This window comes from Lissotriton helveticus, chromosome 3_1 (assembly GCF_964261635.1).
Source record: "Lissotriton helveticus chromosome 3_1, aLisHel1.1, whole genome shotgun sequence".
NCBI classification, from domain to species: Eukaryota; Metazoa; Chordata; class Amphibia; order Caudata; family Salamandridae; genus Lissotriton; species Lissotriton helveticus.
The window spans coordinates 409,191,022-409,215,170 of NC_136061.1; the positions used below are offsets into that span (position 1 = coordinate 409,191,022).

The 24,149-nt window shown below is 44.1% G+C and overlaps 1 protein-coding gene across 4 annotated transcripts in view; it reads right to left on the reverse strand.

Moving 5' to 3' along the window:
• The window catches only part of TRAK2 (trafficking kinesin protein 2), a 704,082-nt gene that overhangs the window by 365,841 nt on the left and 314,092 nt on the right, over nt 1-24,149 (reverse strand). For all 4 annotated transcript variants that reach the window (XM_078680216.1, XM_078680217.1, XM_078680219.1 and 1 more), the window contains 2 exons: nt 6,340-6,419; nt 2,984-3,211 (listed from right to left, as the gene is read on the reverse strand). In XM_078680216.1, coding sequence (XP_078536342.1) covers nt 2,984-3,211; nt 6,340-6,419 — 308 coding nt within the window. The remainder of the gene's footprint in view (nt 1-2,983; nt 3,212-6,339; nt 6,420-24,149) is intronic.

Here is a 24,149-nt window from a genome sequence, read left to right on the forward strand (position 1 = left end):
GATTTCTTGAGAAAGGGGAAATAGGGTGAGCTATGAACAAATTTAAAGAGTGGAACAAGATCAGACCATTTTTGTGAAATATTGTACTACAAAAATATTTTACATTTTAAATAAGAAGATAACAATCTCTGTAGAATGGGAGGCTGCCCACATTTACCTTGAAGCTGTCATGCATCCTGACAATGAAATGTAATGTGGTTATATACTCTTCAATTGTTTGAAATAATTTGGTCTTGGTAATCTACCTAAAACCATTGGTCCAAGCCCGAGTTTATCCAAAATATTATAAACAGCACACTTGAAATAATGTAGATTGAGTTTTTAGACATGAAAGCAATGGACTGGTGATCACTCTGGGATTATATGTGTTATTATCATTTGGCCAGCACATTTGTGTCATTCACATGGTCTTGTATCACTCTCAGATTTCCATGAATCCTCTCTGCACAGTATTGAGATTTTCACTGACCAGTCATGGCGGCATAGGGTGACAGCATTTGTATCTACATCTGTTTATTGCTTTACAAAAGAGTACGTTGCAGCACACTTGACACATTTATATAGTATTTGATCACCTGGTAACAATGTAACACATTTTAATATTTGGTGTCCAACGTGAAATGTTATTGTAATCAAGTGATGCACTGAATTGGGCAAAGCAGTATTACTGCATCAAGTACCAAGTTAATTTTTACAATAAAAACCCTTTCCATTCTACCAAATAAAGACTTGCGGTGCCAACTGAGAAATAAAACAATTTTTCTTGGAATATGACCTAGTCTTATATTTGGACTTCAAGAATTGTTCAGGTCCCACATCAGATGCAGATCCGATTTTGCTGTGCGAGCTGGAAGCTACTCTGGCTTTGTGGTCGCAGATGGATTCTTACAAGTACGATAGTTACAAGTAAACAGTTAGTCTACTACTATAAAATCCAGCGACAACATTACTGAAAAGTAAACCTCTAAAGGGTCAGCCAGGTTTGCTTTAGGTGTAATTCAGGAAATAACTCCCATATCAGACCTCGAAAAATATATCGAGCAAAGGTTTAGAGTTAATCAGAATCCATGAACCAGGCTGCAAATTTGCATGTGAACCCAGATGTGAATTACAACCAGTACAGATTTACTCCTAGTAAGAGGAGGTGGTTGGGAATAGGCTGAGACTAGGACAGGCATGCAAGAAGGCACTTAGGGAAAGGAAAATGCTTCTAAGTTTATTTTATTTTAGTGGACGTTTATATTTAATGTATCTTGTATAATGCTAATGAATAAGTCCCTACACTGGGCCCCCAACTTAACTCTGGGAAGTCCATTGGCATGAAGATCTATCTACAGGCTTTGAAAGTGCAATGGACAGACCAGATTTAAGGATATACTCTTTATTTTAGAAAAGAGATGGCAGGGAGCTGGTGCAGTCTTGTATTTATAATACACAACTACTCACAGTGCTCAGCATGTAAAACTCAATAGCCAACTGCTTGAACAAAGCAAAGAGAAGTGAGCTTGTGGGTGGTCTATCATAGCATATCTCTGTTACTGATTAAACACAAAGGGAATGACAGGGGCAGGTGAACTAGAATTACTCCCGGCATGTATGTATATCCGCATCGGCCACCAAGGTGGCGTGCTTCGGCAAACCTATCAGGCTTACCTTGGACAGGTTAGTTTATCTAGGATGGGCTCCACAAGTTGAAGCTCTTTATAGGAGTCTTGGAGGGTTCATAGTCTCTGGGTAGAGATGTTCTCCTGCTTTTTAAATTCTGTGTTTGTAAGTAAATCTTGTAGGTTATATATCAAGGATATCTGTGTTACAGAAGTCTTCCTTTTGTAGGGTCAAAAACTTAGCAATTGTTATCCACTATTCATATTTTGTTGACTGTTTCAGCCCCTCCAAGAGCCATATCCAGCTTTCTTCAGGACCCAGGTCTCATGTTTACTGCAAATGTAACCACTACATATCCTTGAAGGTATGTATGTGTAGCAATATCGAAGAAGGGCATGTATTTGAACCTAGAAATATCGGCCAGTAATGAGATCTGATTCTTTGGTAAACTCCTGAATAGAAAACCACAATTGAGAGACGGCCTGACCACAACTGTGAATATCACATCTCTTTTGGGTCTGGAGGAACACTATCTAATATCATTCAAGACAGTAGATGGCAACGTACCTATCGCATTCAAAGAGCACAGAACCTAGACCAAAACGCACTATTGTATAAGTAGCAAATTATTCTTTATCATGAGATATTTAAAATATTTGGATTCTCCAGGATAACTACACAGCAACACCTCACAATTAACAGGTAAGATAAAGAGATAATACAATGGAAGCAGCTACCACTTTAAAAGAAAATACCCATCTTAAAAGCATGTTTTATAAAATGTAGGCATTGACTAGAGAACTTCCAGCTAAGAAGCTTCGAAGAAAACTAAATCAGCCTCAATGCCCTGTGCGTTCGTAGACAATTCAACATTAAAAAGACCAAACATCATTGTAAAATCCTAGGATGTCAAAACTCTAAAGATTTTGTAAGTGCTTGATCCGAGCACACGGGATATGTGAATCCACCGCATATTGTGTGTCAGAGAATGAACATTTCAGGTACTGCATATGTACGTACCAGCACAAATGACTACAAACATATTCAAACACAATTCCGTTAGAGAACTTATGTGTTGAGCTTCATGTAGACGGTTGAACCGAAAACTATATTTCGAATTTGTAATCGAGGTACAAAGTAAAATAAAAAGTCATTACTAGCTAATATTTAGTGCACTGTGACTTTGTACTACAGTGTGCACATGTTTATAAATGATGCTACCTCAGAATTCTGTATCCAAAGGTATCCAAGGATACCTTAGGCTTCCAAGCAAATCCTGCGGCTTGGAAGCAGAAGGTTACTTCTATCAGTTAGCCTCGTCATCCCCACCAATAACACACCTTAAAGTATAAAACATAAGTGATAAAGTCGCTCCTACTTTGATTGCACTTCCTCGTTCTTGGTTGTTGCTTGTTCCTTTAAGTTGCAGTGAATAATCCCATTTCCTTTCTCAGATGGTTTAAGCCCAGACTCGAAAGGCTTAGCTGTCATAACACAAGAGCGATTGGATCCTGGGATTGGTAGAGGAGGAGGGTATGAGGCAGAGCGACAGCGTGTAGAATCGTTTGCCACCTTGACAGTGTCAAAGACCCGTTTATGCAGGCCCCTGGAAAAAAAAAGAAAAAAAAAAAGAACAAGATTAATTAAGTAAAATACCAGAATACGTTAACATTAAATGATTTGTAAAGACTCTTAGGTGAAATATATCAGCTCCTTTATTAAGGACTGTGAACAACTTTAGGCAAACCTACTGTGGCTCTTTTCTTGAAAAGACATATTGCACGTGGAGGCCGTATCCAATATGCCACAGGGACACCCAACGATAATGGTTTACTACTCATGTGCTAGACAGGTGTCTCCTTATTGCCCCCTCCATCATCTCAAAAAGGACTTGGGTGTCCTGATTTTTCCCTGCAAAGCAACTCCTGCATAGCAGTTCATATGTTAAAACTACACCCAAAGAAACCTATTTGTTTTCACTTAAACTGATGATGAATGCCTTAACTATGCCTGCTCTGGGTCAGCTGGCAACGAGGAAGCCCTACCAATCCTGGGCATTTCAGAAACTTTGAGACCGAGGGGAATCTAGGGTAGTGTGGATCTCAGGACGTTTTCTTATCCAAAATTCAAGGGCTTGAATGATCTTATGTATTGTTCCCATTTGCGATGTGGTGCACCCTTAATTAGATGCACCCAATGCAGTCGGAGACAGTGTACCCAATTACAAAAACAAGTTCTGTCCTCGGCGCCGACACAAACTCTGACAGTTAATTTGAGTGTTGATGAGGATATCAGTGAATTACATTATTGTGGGTTGAAAGTGTGGCTCTGTCTTTCACTGGGTGCAGATTGGACTCTCTTTAAAGAGAGGGGGACACAAGGGGAAAGGTTCCTGTGGGACATGAGTGCCCTGTCTAAAGGGGTCATACTGACTGTGCACCACCTCTATATGGGAGTGGCAAAAAGAGCCAACACAAAACGCCATTGCACCTGGACCACTTTCTGTATTACAAACTGTAGTGTTTAGCACTTTTTCTGCTTCCCCCCAAGGGCAGGCATATTGGAGTAAATCCCTCAATCTACCCTTTGGAAGGAGCAGAAAGAATGTCTATGCATTAGAGGTGTAGGTTGCGACTCGGTACAAGGACGCGCCGACCCCACACCCTGTTTATGGTTAATCTATCCCTGGTGTATAATGTGCTTTTTGCTACCCCTTCACTCTCGGGGAGGGCCTTTTGGGGGTAAATCCCCCAATCTAGGTGGGGACAGAATGGCTGTTTAGCCCTTAAGAGTGAGTGTTGGGGGACTACAGCTGATGCCAGTATCGAATGCCAGCCTCCCCCACCATCCAATTCGTGTTAAAAATATTTAACCCTATTGGTTTTCTATCCCACATCTACCTGGGCAGAAAGGCTTCCTTGGTGGATGGGTGCAATTGCCCATGTCTTGGTTGCTGCTACAGCTACCTTTCAAAATCCCTGGTGGTCTATTTGGGGAATCATTGCTCAGCAATCACTCTCCTATGCCTGTCCCTAAGTTGGGATCTGCTAGAGAGAAGTACCATTGGAAAGGGAGGGGACTGTAGCCATCACAACGGAGGCTGCAGAGACAGAGGGTCTGGCAGCTTTCACAAACTGACTTAAATGTGCATGGGGCGCTTCACATCACAGTAAGCAAAAAAACAATATTGTGGGCACCAAGGGAAGCTCTTCTTTTACAACTCAACCATTAAAAAGGAAACTCCTCTAGTACGAACATAAATGGAATTTCCTTCTTCAGTGGGAGGACATTCACGTCTTCCGCACTTTAAAGTCAGTGCAGAGGACGTGAACATCACATTTTCTAAACAAAATAGGCTTAAGTGAAAGCAGACTGAGAGCACACAGTATGCAGTGCAAATACATGTACTCTAGTGTACAAGGGAAGCTACCCAAATCTCCTAAACATGGTCTTTCCAAATGCCCGTGTGCTGGAGGGAGGTTTGGACAAAGTGAAACGTACTGCATTTGTAATTTCATGTTTCAGTAGGAGAGTTTCTGTTTCCAATGATACTTTGCTCGAGGGGATTATTAGTACCACATTTAATAAATTTTCATATGTACCTATATTTTTAACTCTAATTTCTGCTAACAAATAATGTCTGTAGGTTTTAAATGATGAGTTAAGTTTTAAAGTAATTAGCTGAGATTTTATTTTTTAATGTTTAATAAAATACTTTTACACCTACATGTCATTCTGTGTAACATTTACATTGTTCTTGGATACCTCATCTGTCTCTGTGTTGTATTAGCAAGAGTGTAGGTGTTAGCGGTTGAGATTGAGTAAGAAAGGAAGAGTGAAAGTTCCAAGGTCAAAGTTGTTTTTGTTTTGAGGAACACAGTGCTGTTGATGAAGCAATCATGGTTGGTCAGCTGTAATCCAGCGATCCTAGGATTTTGGATAGATAGGCAGTTTTCTTTGTATGGTGAACAATTTACTTTTCACGTAATAGTAATTCTGCTGAGGAGGACTTGTGCATTATGGATTTGAAATAGCCAGTTTCTAGGCTTGCTTAACATTTTTGAAGTAGCGGAATGACAGAATACCTTAAGGTGTTAACGTGGATTTACAGGGACAGGGAGAAGCTGCAAAGCTACAAAAGCATTTGGGCTTTGAGCGTCAGATTTAATGTTGTGAAACTAAGTAAATGCTTCAAGTTCCTCGACAACCTGAGCATCCAATCATGGAATTATCCCTCATAGAATAGTCTACATGGATGTCGGATACCCATTGCCATACTCTCTAACCAACTGAAAACTTAGGGAGACCCATGGTTGGAAAAGGCAAGTTGAAAAAGTGAGAATGAAGGAAGAGTTAAGCATCTCAGTTGCCTTTGTTTTTCTAAGATCATGACCAAATCACTGGCTGCACAGAATGAAGAAACTATTTACTTAAAATTAGAAATAGTTTTGCCAATAGAAAAACTTCCATATTCACATGCCCAGTATTACTCTTTGATCTAAGGGTTGGTTCTGGTACAGCAACTAAAAAACAAAGTTTTACATCAGTGTGTCAACCACAGGCAAATTCAGCCTGACTGACAACAACTTCAACGGTGAGATCACAATGTCCCAATAGTTTCATTTTAGATTTTTTTTTTAAGTTAGTTGGCAGAAATAAATAGAAATGCAGCCGCAATTGTTCCATGCTTATTATTACATGATGTAAGCATAGGTATACAAGCATAAAACTCACCTCTGACTAGGAGAAAGGCATTCTTCATCTAAACTGAGTTCCTTGCGCATTGTCCCCTCGATTTCCGCAGCCAAGGAGTCCTAGGTAACAAAGCAAACTTTTCAAGCATCTAAAAGGAATGCGCCAGAGTCCTCCCTTTTAAGAAAATAACTTCTTTACTTCCACAGAGACATGTTGGTGAAAGACTGTTGGTTCAAATGAACAAGTTACTAACCTTTGGTAAAGCTCTAACCACAGATTCATTATCTTTTACAAACCCCCCTCAACAATGCTACAGCATGCCTCCATGTAGTGTGATACGGAACAGTGGTGACTCCTTACTGCGCCAGAAGTGATGGAGTTGAGCTACAAGTAACCGCCATCTCTGCATGCTGAAGTGAGTTTCTTAATCTTTCTCCTTCCACACCCTCAGATGCAGAGCACTTCAAACAACGGAGGTGATAGTCTTGCAATCTAACGTGGGACCTTATTTTGATGTACAGAAGTCCATTCCACAGAACAGGGAGGGTGGTGAGGAATGTGCAGTTAGGTAGAGTATCTTGCTGACTGCGAGGCCATGCAGGGCCAAATACAAACAATAGAAAGTCTGGCCTGTAAATGATTAATATGACTGTCTCCAAAATGCACCCACTGCAGATGGACTTAATAAACAGGTGTCTAGCTGCAAGGATGATATCTAAGACTACCTCTGCCAGCAAGTCAAAGGAGTTGAACGGTTGCCGCTCAGTCTCAACGCAATGAGGAGTAGAATATAGGGAGTTGAGTGCAGGGACCTCTCTTGTTCATCAACAAAGGAGCTAGCTGGATCAAAGAGTATATTCTCAGGCACACTGAATACCATACTCTTCTGGCCCATTCTGGGGATATTAAAATGACTTGGACCAGGTCTCACCTGATCTTCCAGAGAACTCGAAGAGCTAGTGATGGGAATGCATTCAGAGTCCCACTGCAAATGGAAAAAAACTCCTAATCGCCTTCTTGGAGGAAACTCCAATGTGCAGAAGCATTGAGACTGCATGTTTACAGAGGTGACAAACAGCTCTAGCTAGGGCATGCTACACTGATCAAAAAGATGCCACTTTGATGGTCTGTAGGACGATATCTGCAAAAATTGTGTGCTCTAGCATTCAGGAACCGCACCAGGTGGTTGGCTACCAAGAAGATCTTCTGCTGGTCCAGCCGCCTCCTGAGGCACAGAGACTCCTGGCACCGGATCCAGGACCATCCTTCACCTTGCTTGATGGTAGTAAAACATGGCAGTTGGGTTGTCCTTCAAGACCTAAACCATCCTCCCACTGTTTGAAGCGAGAACATTTTTCAGGGCCAGATAGATTACCTGAAGCTACAGAAAACTGACACAGAGCTGGTTCTCCACCAGAGACTTGAGGCCTTTGATCTCCACCTCCAGCAGGTGACCCCTTCAGTCAACTCAGCATTGATGCATCTGTCACAGGCAGCCTTGATGTTGGGCATGGAGAACCTCACTTTTCACTGCAGGGACTGCATATGCCATCTAGCAATCTGGATGAGGACAATGGAAAGCGTGCCCAAGAAAGCCTCAAACCATTACCACCAAGACCCATGCAGGAACCCAAAATGTCAAGATTCCATCCTGAACATTACGGACATGCAGATGAGGAGGAAAGTCCTTGAAAAACCCTCTGCGCTGGACATACCCATTGAAGGGAATCCTCTACCTAGGGCTCAGGTGGGACTTCAGCTCATTGATGGAAAGAGATTAGGAGCTCAGCTGTCATCCAGTTGTAGTCTATGACTGACTGTTGTAAGCCTGCCTTGACCAGCCAGTCATTGAGGTACAGTTATAGAAGTATACCTGACCTCTGAAAAAGGGCAGAGACTAATGCCATCTCATTCAGGTGCATGAGGGAGCACTTATCGCTAGGGGTGGGGAAGCAAATAAATGAACATGGAGAGCTGCGACAGAGCCATATCAAGGGTTGGCTCAGGCTCAAAGAGCTTGTCACAACCCAAGCCTTAAAAATATTTGGCATGTAAATCATGCAACGGACATCTTGTTAGCATATGTTAAGATGTCTCCAATATTTAACAAGCATTTGCAATGCAATAGGTCTTGCATTAATTAAGTTTGAGCTATAGGTATTGATAAATATTGCAACACCAATTGCAACAAAAGTCTATAAATTGTAGGCCAAAAAAAGTGCATTTATTTTTGTAGCAATGGTGGTATGCTGCGCTTTAGATGAATATGTTTAAAAGTAAAGTGCGCCATTCTGTGATTTCTACAATAGTTAATTGCGGATGTGTGTGTGCCTGGTGGAAGTGTGCCCCGACGGCTGGTGGTGTATGTGTGCCTGGTGAAAGCGTGCACTGATGTCTGGTGATGTGTATGTGCCTGGTGAAAGCGTGCACTGACTTCTAGTGGTGTGTGTGTGCCTGGTGAAGTGTGCACGGACGGCTGGTGGTGTTTGTGCCTGGTCAAGTGTGCACGGACGGCTGGTGGTGTTTGTGCCCGGTGAAAGCATGCACTGACGACTGATGGTGTCTGTGCCTGGTGAAAGTGTGCACTGACGGTGTGGGTGGGTGTGTGTGTGTGTGTGGTTGTATGTGTGTGGTTGTATGTGTGGTAGTGTGTGGGTAGTGTGTGTGGTAGTGTGTGTGGTAGTGTGTGTGTGGTTGTATGTGTGGTTGTGTGGGTGTGTGTGGTTGTGTGTGGGTGGGTGTGTGTGTGGGTGTGTGTGGGTGGGTGTGTGTGTGGGTGTGTGTGGGTGTGTGTGGGTGTGGGTGTGTGTGTGGGTCTGTGTGTGGGTCTGTGTGTGGGTCTGTGTATGTGTGTGCGTGGGTGTGTGTATGTGTGTGTGTATGTGTGTGGGTGTGTGTGTGGGTGTGTGTGTGTGTGTGGGTGTGTTGTGTGTGTTGTGTGTGTGTGTGTGTTGTGTGTGTGTGTTGTGTGTGTGTTGTGTGTGTGTGTTGTGTGTGTGTGTGTGTTGTGTGTGTGTTGTGTGTGTGTGTTGTGTGTGTGTGTTGTGTGTTGTGTGTGTGTGGTTGTGTGTTGAACAAAAGGTGTGTTATAGTAATGTGTATCCGTACAGTCTGGTATCCATTATTTAAATGGTCTCTTGCTGTAGGCCCTAGACTGGGGTTGTGATTCTTCCAGTAACTTTTCCACTGTGGTCTTCATACCGTAATCACGGTTGGTGTAGAATGTTGGTTCAGAGGAAGAATGGCTACTATCCTTAAGGAGGTTTTGCCATAGCATAGCTGTGGGTCTTGTAAATGGCGAGTGTGTAGTGGGTTGATGCTGCAAGGTGGTTGACAGGAGGGGGTTAAGGTATTGAGGCCATTTGCCTAAGCATGTCAGCTGTTCTCCAGACATGTGGTTCTCACCAACTTCTTGCAGGTGGCTTGAGTTTTCTGGCTAAAACGAGTGGCTGTACTTTGGTATTCATGCTTACTGTTCTAGCCTGAGACATCACAGAAGGCTCCTGGCTATTGGTAAGGGACTTCTATTTACTTGGCCTAGTTATTTAAATATTTATTCTAGATCCCAAATGCCTGGTGTTATCCAACTATAATTGAATCATCCTGTTGCTCCGGGCCCAGTTATTTAATTCCCTGCTCTGACAAAGGTTAAAATGCCTGCAGCTCCACCAATAAAAAAAAATCTGACTATTTGAGAAACTCTGATTAAGGAAAGCTCTGATGAGAGTATGACACCACAAGAGAGAATAAAGGTATGCCTCTGATGAATAAACCGTGTTGGTGCTATACTGAAACTCCGAAACAATGGAACTGAAAGGAACTTTAAAGCCAAGATCTCGGCCAAATACTTTTATCATCAGGATTCTAAGACATAATACCTATGTGCTGTGCATTGCATTCGCCCATAAAAAAACATCCCTGCTGCTCAGTAGATTTCGATTAGAATTTTTAAAATGCGTCCCTCCCACGCTTAAAGAATCAGGATTACCAGCCCTTTTCTTATTGAGAGGTTTGCCAGAACTTGGATTATTAGTTAGGAAGGATGCAAGCCCTTCACATGAAACAAGTCTGCAAGTTTCTCTTAACTGGGACCCAAACATCCAGTTGTAGCACTTGACACGGTCAGGAAATCGAAGCAAAGCAATCCAGGGTTTACTCAAGGGAGGTGGTGTGGGCTTCTAGTAGCCCAGGTTGTTGGTATACAACACTACTCAATAAGTAATTGTCACACCTGTGCTCCGTCTTACAAAAATGAAAAATACTTTCATTACACTATTTAATACTACCCTGAATGGACTCATTCAACATCCTTAACAGCAAACCCACTATTGTCAACAGTACCAAATCCCTAGGTGTCATCCTTAACAAAAAGGCTCACTTTACAATCACAAATGAACACCACAAAGATAAATTTGCTTTTTTAAATTGCCTGGTGAATTCTAGGCTTCATTCCAGAGCAAGATCTCAAACTTCCTGTTCCATCACTTGGTGCTATCTCCCTACTGGTCTTCCCAAGATTCCTCTTACTCCTCTTAAATCAGTCCTACATTCGATAGGACGTTTAGTCACTGGGGCCAAAAGGAATGACTATATTCCACAGATTCTGGTTTCAGTTAACTAGCTGCCCATTGAAGCTATTCACAATATGGCATGTATCACTCACAAGGCCTACACAAACCCTCTCCTGGTTACATGGCTGACGAGCTTGAGTTATACAGTGGTGATAGACCATCACAGAATAAAGACAAACCCCTTCAGGGTATATTCTGTATATTTGGACGGACAGATGCGAGATATCAATGTGACTTTTGTAAAATGATTTTGATGAATTAATATATTTCAATTCTGTATGTATTATTGTATAAATTGTGCCTGTATACATACGAGAGATATACTTTCGAGTAACATCAGAATATAGCAGGCTCTGTTTTATTCTAAACTAATAGCACAATTTTTAAAGAAATGTTATACTACTACAATCTTAAAATGTAACATTATTACATATAATTGAGCTCAGTAGTTCAGTTGTGTGAGGAAGAGTGTGAATAGGAGTGTGCCTGGTGTGTAAGGAAATCAAATGTCAAGTGGGGGACACCACCCTGATTTTGTCGTAATCGACCCTGCCCCCTACGTTTGGAAGGGTACCTCCCAATCTATTGTGAATCTGCTGCTAGAATCTCCAACCTTTAAAAAGAAACCATTTACAGCCCAATGCTTTTCAGGAAACGTGAACAGGGTACGGAACTCCTAGTCTCCTAAACTATGCAACATAGGCCATCTTTAAACCCGAGCTGAAAGCCCTTTTTCAAAGACACTTTAGTAGGCCTCTCCAGTCTGTACCTCCTCGGTTTACTCTCCGCAGTGATCACCGCCTCGAGGCTTACCTATCTCCTTCGACTTCATTGGACACCGTCCTTTACTTGGCACCTGCCCGCATCTTGTTACTCAATTTAATGACTGCTGCAATGTTTGCCATACTTTAATGCTCTTGGATTACTGTAAATGTCCTAACATTTTTGGCTAATTTAATTTACGTGCATTGTGTAATAATCTATTTCTGTTGTGAAGTGCTCTGGCACCTGAGGGTAAAGTCAGCGCTATTAAAAATACATAGTAAACAACTACATTTCCGGGCGCCGAGCCGCCCCACCAGGCGCAGGTACGCGGCGCTCTCCAAAACGGGTGTGGTGTGCACGGATTGCAGCCTTGACTGATAAGTGACAGTGTGGCTGTTCGGATGGCACTCCCCACTGACCCGCACCCTATCGACTGACACCACAGCCCTTCTGAGGCTCTTTGTCCCTACACTGTAGTTTACAGTCCTGGGTGTGGGGGAAGGGAGGGAGGCAGACAAGCCGAGTCCTGGTGAGACCCCCAGGGCAAGAAGCGTGAATCTTCAACTCATTGGGCGGCTCCGAAGTGCCGAGGCCCCGTGGAGGGGCGGGGGCAGTCGTAACTCAGGTGAGACCCAGGTGAGCCGTTGACAGCCGGAGAGGCGCTCCGAGGGGGGTGGGAGGCTCAAACGAAGAGAGACTGCCCCTGCAAATCACAGAGTCTGCCAGGATCCCCCTGCCCTCCCTGTGACTCCGTGCTCCTCTGTGCTCAGTGCCTGCTTCGCAGCGGACGTGAAGAATGTTATCTGCTTGTTAAATAAACCAGCAGATAAGAATACTCTTTTACGCCAGCCACAAAACAGGCTAAATTGTCCGGAGGTGCAGTGCGAAAAGAGGACAGGGTGGCACCCAAAACCCCTCTTTTCCAATGCGAAGTCAGCGTTTACCATGAACGCTGACACTAACCAATGGAAAAGGGGACGGGGCTGACAGTACCCTTTTTAGAAACAATATCTCTCGCAGAGGCGTGGCAGCAGCTTCGCTGCTCCGCCCTCGCCACTCCGAGACCTGAAAAAGGGTATTTCTATGCAGAAGTGTTTCACCTTCGTACATCAGATTAGACCTCTGCATTGAGAATTATTTATTAAAAGTGAGGTGTGATTTTTTTAAACATTCATCCCCCCTCCCAATGACAATCCTTATAATGAAGTAAGGAACAAGTCAAGTGTCATGTGTACCATATATGTGGCCTAGATTCCTATTATGGATGGTACAACATTTTAGGTTATTAAATCAAACATGAGGTTTATGTACACAGCACATCCTGAACTCACATGTTTGAAAGCGCCCTCATATGCAATTCTGAATAAAAATGAGTAAGTGAAATGAATTATTTGCCTAGGATCACCCAATTTAATCAAGTATAGAAGTCGATATTGATCTCAGTTATTGAGTTTCACACTGTGCCATGGATTATCCCTTTCTGACATCAAAGGTTAATGACATTTCCTTAATTCTTGGAGAATGAGATTATAGCATGGCAGAATCAACATTTTATTTTTGACAGTTTTATATGGTGTGAACCATGTCCAAGGATAAAGTAAGGAATGAAGGATGGCTGAGTGAAGTTGCGCTGAGTTACGATACAATCAAAATCCCAATCTGTTAAGCTCCAAGGATAAGGTGATGGACATCCACCAACAACCAAATATGGGAAATGTAAGAACAAACCCACATAAGTAACAATTAGCAAAATATATCCTGAGCTGAATAAAAAAGAGACAATAAAGTTCTTCAAATGAGTCTTGAGAAGTAAGTAGTCTTCATGTCTTCCTTTATTCAGATGTAAATCTTCTTAAACAAACTAGCCGCCAACACGTGTTTAGTCTTGGTAAAATAGACCATAGACTTCTTCAGGGCTAACACGAAGGTAAATTAATATTAATAAATCTATAACGTCAGAAGGTGAAATGCGTAAAAGTAATTGTAGTCTGGAGACTCCTGATATAATCAAATTTCTAATGGCAGTGTACATTCAAAGTCACAAGCGAGCCCCAGAAGTGCCTACAGATACGGAGTAACACATCTTCAATATGCACAAGAACTACACGCCGCGTTCCTGTGCATATTGAAGACGTGTTCTATGCTACATGAGACAGCTGCAAAGAATGTGTTCCTCCTTGTTTCTGTATGTAATACATTGCTGTCATATTGTCCGTGCGGACCAAGACAGTCTTGTTGAGGAGATGTGCTTGGAATGACTTTAACGCAAGAAATATTGCTAGTAATTCTAGATGATTGAGGTGGAGCATTTTTTGTTGAGTGGTCTACCTGCCCTGAACTGTGTGATTTAGGAGATGGGCTCCCCAGCCGGTGAGTGATGCGTCCGCTGTTAGCACTCTCTGTGGAACGGACGTCCTCTGGAAAGATTTTGTGTTTTCCACCACTGCAGAGAGCAATCTGTGTGGCTCCCCACTATCACCAGATCTGTAAGTTGACCTTGAGCCCGATTCCACTGACGTACTAAGCATTCTTGTAAGGGGTGCATCTGAAGTCTTGCGTGAGGTACTATGAAAATGCAGGAGGCCATCATTCCTATGAGCTGCATAAACACTTTAGCTGGAAGGGAGTGTTGGGGTTGAAATCTTTTGATGAGGGTTTGCATACTGGCTACCCTGGCTGGACTGGGGTATGCTAGAGCTTTTGAAGTGTCTATGGTGGCCCCTAGATATTGATGTAGGTAGGAAGGCTGTAGATGTGACTTGGCATGGTTTACTGTGAACCCCAAGTGGTGTAGCAGTAGAATTGTTTGATGAGTGTGATGAACACACTGACTGTGTGAGCAAGGTGTATGGGAATATGGAAGTAGGTGTCCTTGAGATCTAATGTGGCAAGGAAATCGCCTTATTGCACCAGTGGAAGGACCTGCTGGAGAGTGATCATGTGGAAGTGATCTGAATGTATGTAGAAATTGAGAGGTCTGAGGTCCAGTATCGACCTGAGAGTACCATCCTTTTTGGGGATTAGAAAATATAGAGAGTAAACCTCTGTCCCTTGATGCTGTAGGGTAACTGTTTCTATTGCATGTTTTTGGAGTAGTGAGAGAACTTCCTGTTTGAGGAGCGTTAGATGTTCAGTGGACATGGGACGATGTTTGGGCGGTATGTTGGGGAGTTGCAGTAAATTCCAGGCAGTAACCATACTGGAAAATTTGTCTTACCCACCTGTCTGTAGTGATGGAATTCCAGACAGTTAGAAACTGTGAGAGTCTCCCTCCGACCGGAGTGGAATGGTCTCGAGGTAGTGGAGGGAAGTCACTGTTTGTTAGTGGAGGAGGTACGAGTGTTGTTACCTCGGCCTCTCCCTTTGTTGTTATTTCCCCTTTACCCACCTCTGAAATATCTCTTGTTGGAGATGTGTGTAGGACTTTTGTACGAGGAGGAAGCAGTGTCTGTGCTGATGTTCTTAGATGTGCCCCTATAAAAGGAGCGACGAAAGGAGCCTTTTGTAGATGGAGACTAATGCTCAAATAGATTTTGCAGTCTCAGTGTCTATTTTTATTTTCTAAAGGCTGTGTCTACAGCTGGACCAAAAAGTTGTTCCTGATTGAACGGCTGATTAAGGATAGTAGTCTGCACTTCTTGTTTGAACCCAGAAAAGCGCAACCATGCCTTTGTAATAACACACTAATGTTGTTTGATCTAGATGCAGTGTCTGCTGCATCGAGAGCACATTTAATGGATGCGTTTGTTATTAATTTGCCTTCCTGAATCAAATCATTGGCTTTGGCCTTGTATTGGTCAGGCAAATGCTGCATTAGGCTCCCCAGCTCGTCATAGTGAGCCCTATCGTATCTGGCAAGTAATGCTTGAGCATTAGCTATCTTCCAGTGATTAGCGGCCTGGGAGGCAACTAGTTTGCCTGAAGCGTCTAGCACTTTAGACTCTTTGTCTGGAGGTGGAGCATCACCGGAGGTCTGAGAGTTGGCACGCTTTCTAGCATTGGTCACTACTAGGGAATCTATGGGGAGTTGGCCCTTAATGTAGGTGGGATCATTAGGAGTGGGTTTATATTTTTTACCAATCCAAGGATTGAGAATCCTGTTCCTGACAGGGTCTTTGAAGATGTCTGAAGCATGTTTAATGACATCTTTCAGCATGGGTAATGTTTGTACTGTCTTGTGTGACTGTGCAAAAGTGTCTAACAGGAAGTCTTCCTCTGTGGGGTCTGAATGCATTTGAACGACATGATATTGGGCAGCCCTATCAATGAGCTGACTAAAGCCAATGGATCAGGAAGGTCTGGAGAATCTACAGGGTAATTGTAGTCGTCCCATGTGCCCTGTGGTATGTCAGTGTCATCATCAGGATTATTAAAAGGTTCATTATTTGCACCCTCGCCCTCATCCTGTGGTGGTGGTGAGTATGGAGGAAGTATAGGAGACTTTGGAGGAGAGAAAGGCTTAGAAGGAAGAATAGGAGAAGAGGGTCTTAATGGTGAAGTTGCACAGTCCTTCTTCAAAGCCACCTCAGGAATGAATGGGGTGTCCAATTTTCTCTTGTTCTTGGAAATAGTGACAATATGGCCACAATAGGGTCCACATGAAGTGTTTTCTGTTTCGGATCGATGGGATCTGGTAGAAACAGTTCTTACTCGTCGGTGTGTGCTTTCGGTGCCGTTTTTTTCATTTCCGAACATGGTTTAGATTTCTGCTCTGGAGCCTTCGAAGGGGTTTTTCAGGTCCTTCGGCTTAGGTGTGGAGTCCGAAATCTTTTTCGGATCAGAAGGTTTGAGGAGTCTTCAGATCCGAGGCGTTTTGTTCTTTCGGTGACAAAGTGCTTTCTGCACCAACTGTGTTTTTGGGGCACTGAGGTGCGGCTTGCTTCGGAGCCGGGCCCGGGGGCTGGGCTTCTGAAGTCTTCTTTTGGTCAAGACTAAGGCCTTCAGGAGAAGTCCTGACTGGAGCCTTCTTTTTTTCGGGTGGGGTTGGGGCAGGGGCAGTTGTACTCACTCGTTGACCTGGAGTGATGTGGTCATTGGAGTCGGAGTCATCTGCTTCGGATACGATGTTGAGATCCTCCGAATCCTCTGCCTCTCGAACGTCAGGGCCCCTCATTGAAGATGTCTTTTGGAACCGGTGCAGCTGTTGCGCCATCATGTGTTGTAGAGCCCGGCGATCATGAATGGTTTTCTTGGACCAGAAGGAGGCACAGGCTTGCCAATTTTTCTCTTTGTGCGTGGGTGAGAGACAAAGGTTGCAGACCTTGTGTTGGTCGCTGTGCGGGAATTTAGCTCCACACTGGGGGCATTTTTTATATGGAGTCCTTTCCATTAGCCGTAGGCCCGAATGGCGTCGATAGGCCCAACTGCCCACGCCGACACCCAAAATCGAAATTTGAGTTAGCGGGTAGAAAGGCAGGCGAACGAGAACAATACCGTCGAGTTTGCGATGTTTTGCGTGTCGAAATGGTTTGGAGAAAACAGTGCCGAACTGGATTGCTGAAGTAACATCTGAACCCAATTGCGGAAAAAAACTATCTAACGAGGGAGTCAATGCCCATGCGCACCACCGTCCAAGGGAGAAGGTCACCTATCTCGTGACCACAAAAGACTTCTTCCAAGACAACAACAAGGTGCAAGCATCCGAGCCCAACAACAGATGGCAATCTATGCAAAAGTATGAATTCTGCAGCTCACATGCCTCAAACATGCCTTTTATGACTTGGCACATCCTTATGAACTCCTGTTGCAGGCAAGGTTTCTTGATATTTAAGCAGTTCATAAAACAGAAGCAAACTCACACCCACAGCACAATCCGAAAAAATTAATTACACTACTGAACCTAAAACACCGGACCCAAAACACGGATGGTGGCAAAAAGATGCTCTCTCATAAAAATAAATACAAACAAAACTCGGATTGCTCGACATCTTGTTAGAAAACTATCATTACACGCATTAACAGTCCCCTGCAACCAACACAAAACAACCAACCATGAAAATGGCAACGTCTCTAGACCACTAAACACAACTAGCATAACTCAAACACCTACAACACAGTTCGAAACTGAGGAGACAGATATTAATAAAAAATAGGCCACAGTGGCTGAAAGACCAAATTTGCACCCAACAAATCAGCAGCAAAATGTATAAAGACTGGAACGTGTTGCTTCCCCAACACCAGGAAACATAACAGAACGCAACATTCAGATAAAAAAGTTACTTACTTACAGTTACGTTTTTACTGGTAGACACTGTATCAAACCATGGATCCTTAATTTTAGACTATTCCCCAAGCGTCAGACTGGATCCAGAAAATCTTGAGCATTACCTCTGCGTACCGACAGATGACATGAACCACGTAGGAAGTGACATGCACAGTGTCCATGTAGGCATCACCCTGGAGTCATCAGTTAATTTTGTGGCTATTTCCACAGCAGAAATAAAGAGCAACAACTGAATAATGTGTAATAAGAACTTTTGGTTGAAGAGCTAAAGCAGAGCAGGGAGGATGGGAGGGCAGGTTAGACACCTCTGATCCAAAGGGATCAATCAGTCTTCATGCTTGGGAGATCAAACCGATACATTCTTCATAGAACACACAACTGGTTGAATGAAATAATAGATTTCTCAGATACCCATGCCTTTCTCTCGCTTGAACCTGAAAAGGCGTTTGATGCGGTACACTGACTTTTTTATGGTACCCTCCTTAAACTCCGCTTTGGTTCCCGCTACAGGAAATGGCTCAAGTTATTATATCAAGCCCCAACAGCGATGGTCCAAGTTAAAGGGGTACGTCAGCAGAGTTCCCCATCGGGAGAGGCACCAGGCTGGGATGCCCCATCTCCTCTGCTTTTCGCTCTCACTATATGGTCCCTAGCCTGTGCTGTGTGTGATGACCCTGGAATCCGAGGTTTCAAGATTGATGGAGAGCCTGGAACTGAAGATAAGATTTCCCCTTTATGCAGATGATATCCTGCTTTATCCGACCGACCCTTCATTGTCCCTACCCTCGACCTTCCACATTTTTGAGGAATATGGGAGTTATTCTGGTTATAGCATCAATTGGGATAAGTCTGTGCTTTTCCTCCCAGAGTGCGGACTGAAAGTCCCCTTATTCCCGCAAAGCTTGACACTCGCTAACCTCGGGTTCAACTATCTGGGCATATTCATAACATTAAAAGGTAAACTTGCTACAAGCATAACCTTGGGCGGGTGATACATGCATGTCAGGAGGACATGGAAAGATGGAGACGGTTGCCCCTCACAAAGATGGGAGGAGCAGCCATGTTTAACTTGATCTTCCTGTCCAAACTGCTTTATGCCCTGTAGAACACCTGCTACAGAATTCCACTTGAGACCTTCCAGCTGATTGACAGTAACATGCGAACCCTACTATGGGATGGTAAGCACCCTAGACTTGCCCTGAAAACTTTACACCATAACCAATACAATGGCTGGCTTGCGCGGCCAGACTTATGGGCCAACTACTGGGCCGCACACCTTAATAACATTAATGATTGGCTCTTAGCCCCTTTGAATCACTACACATTTCAGCTGGAGCACGCACAGTGGGGGAACAGATCGTGTCTTCACTATTTATATGGGAGTGGGGGTGTCCTCCGAGCCACACTGATCAAACTAAAGTCCTGGGACAAAGCCAGAAAAACTATCGGGTGGCACGAGAAACCTACTGGCAAAGGAGGTGGCTCTGCGAGATGTGAAAACTACAAGGATTTGAGGCGTGGGACCTGATCAGAATATCCAAAAAGGTACGACCTCCTTGCGGGGTGGTACATCATGCCATTCTTTTCACTCCAAAGAAAGTATGGTATGAGCTCTAACCAGCCCCTAAGTATAACACAAACAATAGTACCTATGACAGGGAAAATAAAAGTGGGTCAACTTGTGAGGAGCACCAAGCCACAAACTTGTCTCAACCGCAGGCGTATACTGCATTTGTTGAGGGAAGCCTCCCTCGCAGAAAAATACACATTTCAGGAAGAAGATTAAAGGCATTCAACTGTTGCTGCTCAATCACCAGATATGAAGGTCGAGATTGCACAGGTTTGGGTGCAAGACCCTGCCCTGCTTTTGGAACAAGAGATCCTCAAGAAGGGGCAGCCTGATCAGAGAACAAATGTTCATTCAGGTTTAGTGGATACCAAACTCTCCGTACCCAGTCCGGAACAACCAGGATGACTTGGGCCCAGTCATTCCTGATCTTCTTGAGAAATCAGGGCAGGAGTGGTTTCGGCAGAAAGGCACACAGAAGTCCAGAGTTCCAGTCTAAGCGGAACATGTTGCTTAGCGAGAGCTCCTTTTGAAACTCCAATGCACAAAACTGCTGACATTGTGTGTTCTTGCAGTGGCCAACAGATCAAGCTAAGGTTTTCTGCATTCTTGCACGAGCCCACCACCAGATGCAGATGTCATTTGTGGTTCGGTAAACATCGACAGCTAAGTTTGTCTGCCCCGGTCTTCAGAGATCCCACCAGGGGTTGTACTGCTGCTCTGATATTATTTGTGGCAATTCTTCTGGTTGTGAAAGGAGCTTGCCTATTTTCTATCGCACTTGATACCAGTCTTGTTTTTATGTGTGTGCAACATATATTTTTTCAATTCTGGCTATGTTTTAACTTTTAAGACATTTGTTTCTCTTGTCTGACACAACGCCCGCCTTGTACCAGGTTTTTAATCCTGATTTACCCCTTTTACAGTGTTCTTGTTGCTACTTTAAGAAAACTCCTACCCTTCAGCTGGGGTGTGTGCATGCCCTTCAGGCTGGGAGTGGTGCTCCTTGCTCTTCTAAACCTTTAACTGCTTCTTCGCCAACCAGCGAATTTCGCTGCTTCAGCTTAAATGGTCATTCCCTACCTAAACATCAGCTCTATCTTTTTTACTTTCTCACAGACGTAGACCCTGATGTAATCTTTTTAATGGAAACCAGGCTTCACAACGTTTTGCAGTTCCTTTTACTATCAAGCGTTCCTCTACTTTTTCTATCAGGCCGACCTCACTGCCTAAAACTAGGAACTGGTCCAAACCTAATCTGTCAGCACTTAAATTGGTTTGTGACAAAATCCCTTCTCTTGTTTCCCCCCCTGAGTAAGAATAGCTCTATGTGCACCAATGGCTTACAGCGGCTATTGATTCTGCTCTCCCTCTCTCAGCGAAGCCACAGCTCAGAACCCATCCTCCTGCCCCCTAGTGTACCGACTCTCACAAACAAGAGAAAAACCGCTGTAAAACCTTAGAAAGACAATGGAGGAAACATTACTTGGCTAATGTGAAGTTGGAATATTTGGGAGCATTAAAGCAATATCATGCCCTTTTGTAGATCGGCTTGGGCTACTTTCAATATTGAGAAGATTTCTAGCTCCCAAAAATGCCAGAAAACTTTATTCAAAGTGGTGACTAAACTCTCAGCAGGCAGTGCTTTACTGTCCCCTCCATCACTTTCACAACCTCAATGCAATGAGCTAGCGCTGTTCCTTTATAATAAAGTCAAGTCCATCAACGTCCAACTTGCTGTGGATGCCTCTCAATAAGGGAATCTAATGTTTCCTGTCAACCTAACGATGGGGCTCCCTGAATTTTCCCCCTAGGTTCTTGCGTCTGGGGATTCCTCACAGATTATTTCACGGCTTCCTTGGGACTTGCCTTCCCTAAAGCTGTAGCGGAGTTCCATTAAGTCTGGTTCACCTCTTGATCCTCCTCCCCCCTTCTAAACGTAATCTCTTGGATGAGGCTGCCTCTCTGTGATCTTTAACTTGCTCAATACTTCCGTAAGTACAGGTTTGGTACCTCTGAGGTGGAAACATGCACTTGACCGTCCTCTATTAAAAAAGGAAGGTCTTTATCCACTTTGTTGGTCAAATGTTCACACTATTTCCCTTTTGCCTGTGTTCTCTAAGATTTTGGAAAGGCACATCAGTATTCAACTTTCCTCTTTCGCCACAATTCGAAATTTGCTGCACCCTTCACAGTCTGGTTTTCGACCTGGCCATAGTATCGAGTCTGCTCTTCTCGGGGTCACGGAGCATCTCAGGCAACAACTTGACTCCTGTGGTACCTTCGCCCTCATTCTGCCAGATCTAAGGGTGGCTTTTGACATGGTGTCACATTCCATTCTGATAGAACGTCTCGAAGCCGCCGGCATTGATGGTCTTAAGTGGTTGATCTCCTTTTTAAAAGACCGCACCTTCCAAGTGTTTTTGAATGAAGTAATATCTAATACTCTAGCTTTAACTTCTGGAGTGCTTCAGGGCTCTATTTTGATCCCTTTGCTTTTTAACCTATATGATCACCCTTTGGCTGGCATTGCTGAGAAGTGGGGCTTGACTATCTTTTCCTATGTTGACGATACTAGGATTAACTTTTCAGTTTCCTCCACCCAGCACCAAGAACCCTCCCTGCGCACCAAGATCCCTCCCTGCTTCAGCTTGGCTTGACTAATGTCTCCTCATGGATGACCAATAATGCCCTGAAGCTAAACAGCACTAAAACTGAGGTGTTTGTTCTGGGTAATAACCCTGAATTTAACATTGCCCTGACACTCTGGGCCCCTTGCCTGCCTCGGTCTCAAAGGTTAAAAACCTGGGTTTCATTATTGATAAAAAAGCTTTCCCTTAAACCTCAGGTGTCCAAGGTTACAACATCCTGCTTTGCTGTTCAGAGATGGAGTATAAAATCCTTTGGCTAATTCCTTCGGCAGCTCAGAGTACAGTTTTGCCGGCTCTGGTGATATCCAGGCTGGACTATGGCAATGTGCTGTATCTGGGTGCAGTTAAAGCCTCAGTCCACTGGTTGCAGGTCATTCAGAATGCAGCTGCATGTCTTTTTTTCCATCTGCCTGGATGCTCCTTTGGGTCTCCTCTGCTTCACCAACTCCATTGGCTTAAAGTCAATAAGCGCATTGAATTTAAGGCCCTATGTTACATGTTTCAGGTGAAATGTGGCCTTGCTCCCTCCTATATTCAAAGACTGGTAACATCCTATATGCCGGCTCTACAGTGGAGATCCTCCAGCCTCTCACTGTTTTCAGTCCCCAGGTTTCACCTTGTCCGTTTGAGGGGTCGTTCCTATTCTTTCCTGGGCCACAAGCTCTGGAAGGCTCTCCAAATTGATCTTAAGAATTGTCATTCATTGTTAGCTTTCCGTAAGCGACCGGGCCTGACTCCTATTTCTGTCTGTTGCCTAATACCTGCATGGCCCTGCCTCCACTTGTCCAGCGCCGAGAGACTCTGTTGGGTAGCTGTGCGCTCTATAAATCTATAAATAAATAAATAAAATGTCCTGACTGTTAAGCCAAGGCACATACTCAGTGCCTTCCGACACAGGGCACTCCGGACTGTTTGTTGCAATACCACATAGAGGTAGTGTTATCCGTGAACACCTGACCCAGACTTCCCCATTTGGCTGGAACGAAGGCTTACACTGCCAAGCAGATAGCCCACAGCATCAGAATGTTGATATGGAGTTGGGATTCCACCGGAGACCAGAGCCCTCCGATCTCCACCTCTCCCAGGTTTCCGCCCTAAAGCAGATGTGAAGCATCGGTCACCACTGTCCGCTTCAGAAGGGAAGGGAGAGAGATCTAGGACAGGCCGGAGAGATTTCACTGGTGCTGTGCCTACTTGTACTTCAGATTCCACTGCAGAGCCAGCATGTGCCATTTGACATACTTCACCAGGAGGATGCAGAATACCATCAGAACCCGTCAGTCTCATGGAGATCCAAGACTGAGGCTGAAACAACGGGATTATAGCTAGAATGTCCTGGATTCTTCACTATGGAGAGTAAGCACAGACCTACACCATATCCAGAAGGGCTCCCATGAAAGGAAGCGTCTAGGAAGAAGTCAGGTGTGACTTTGGCATTTGACAGTGAACCCCAGCAAATGTAGAAGGTGTTCCAATGACTGTCTGAGCGAGCCCGCCTTCAACAGCTAGTCATTGAGGTTGGGCAAGACTGAAACCTCTGACCTCTACAGATGTGCTGCAACCACTGCCATCACTTTAGTGAACACCTGAGAGGCACTGGTGAAGCTAAAGAGGAGCACAGTCAACTGGAAATGCTCCTCGCCCACCATGAATCATTACAAAAAGGGGGTGGTGATGGACAGAGTATCTGAGTTAATCAGAACACTCCCACCCAGTCAACAGACCAGGGCTTGATCCATCACCGTTTTTTAGCTCACTGCACCATCCCAGTTCAGAACCTGGCTATATGCAAATTAGTCTGTCCCTGGCCCAGTGCATCATGGGAACAGGGCAGACCAAACTACCAAGCCAATTCTTCACTGGAAAGGAAACAAGCTTCCGGGGACCGGTTTCTGGCATTACAGCCGTCTTCGGCCCGGCTTGCTTGAATCCTGATGGTGCAATGAGCAAGGGACTCATGTCTGAGCATACCCTTCCACACTCATGGTGGCCAAAATAATTACAAAAAGGGGGAGGTTCTGAAACTGGGATGGTGCAATGAGCTAAAAAACGGTGTTGGATCTAGCCCTGAT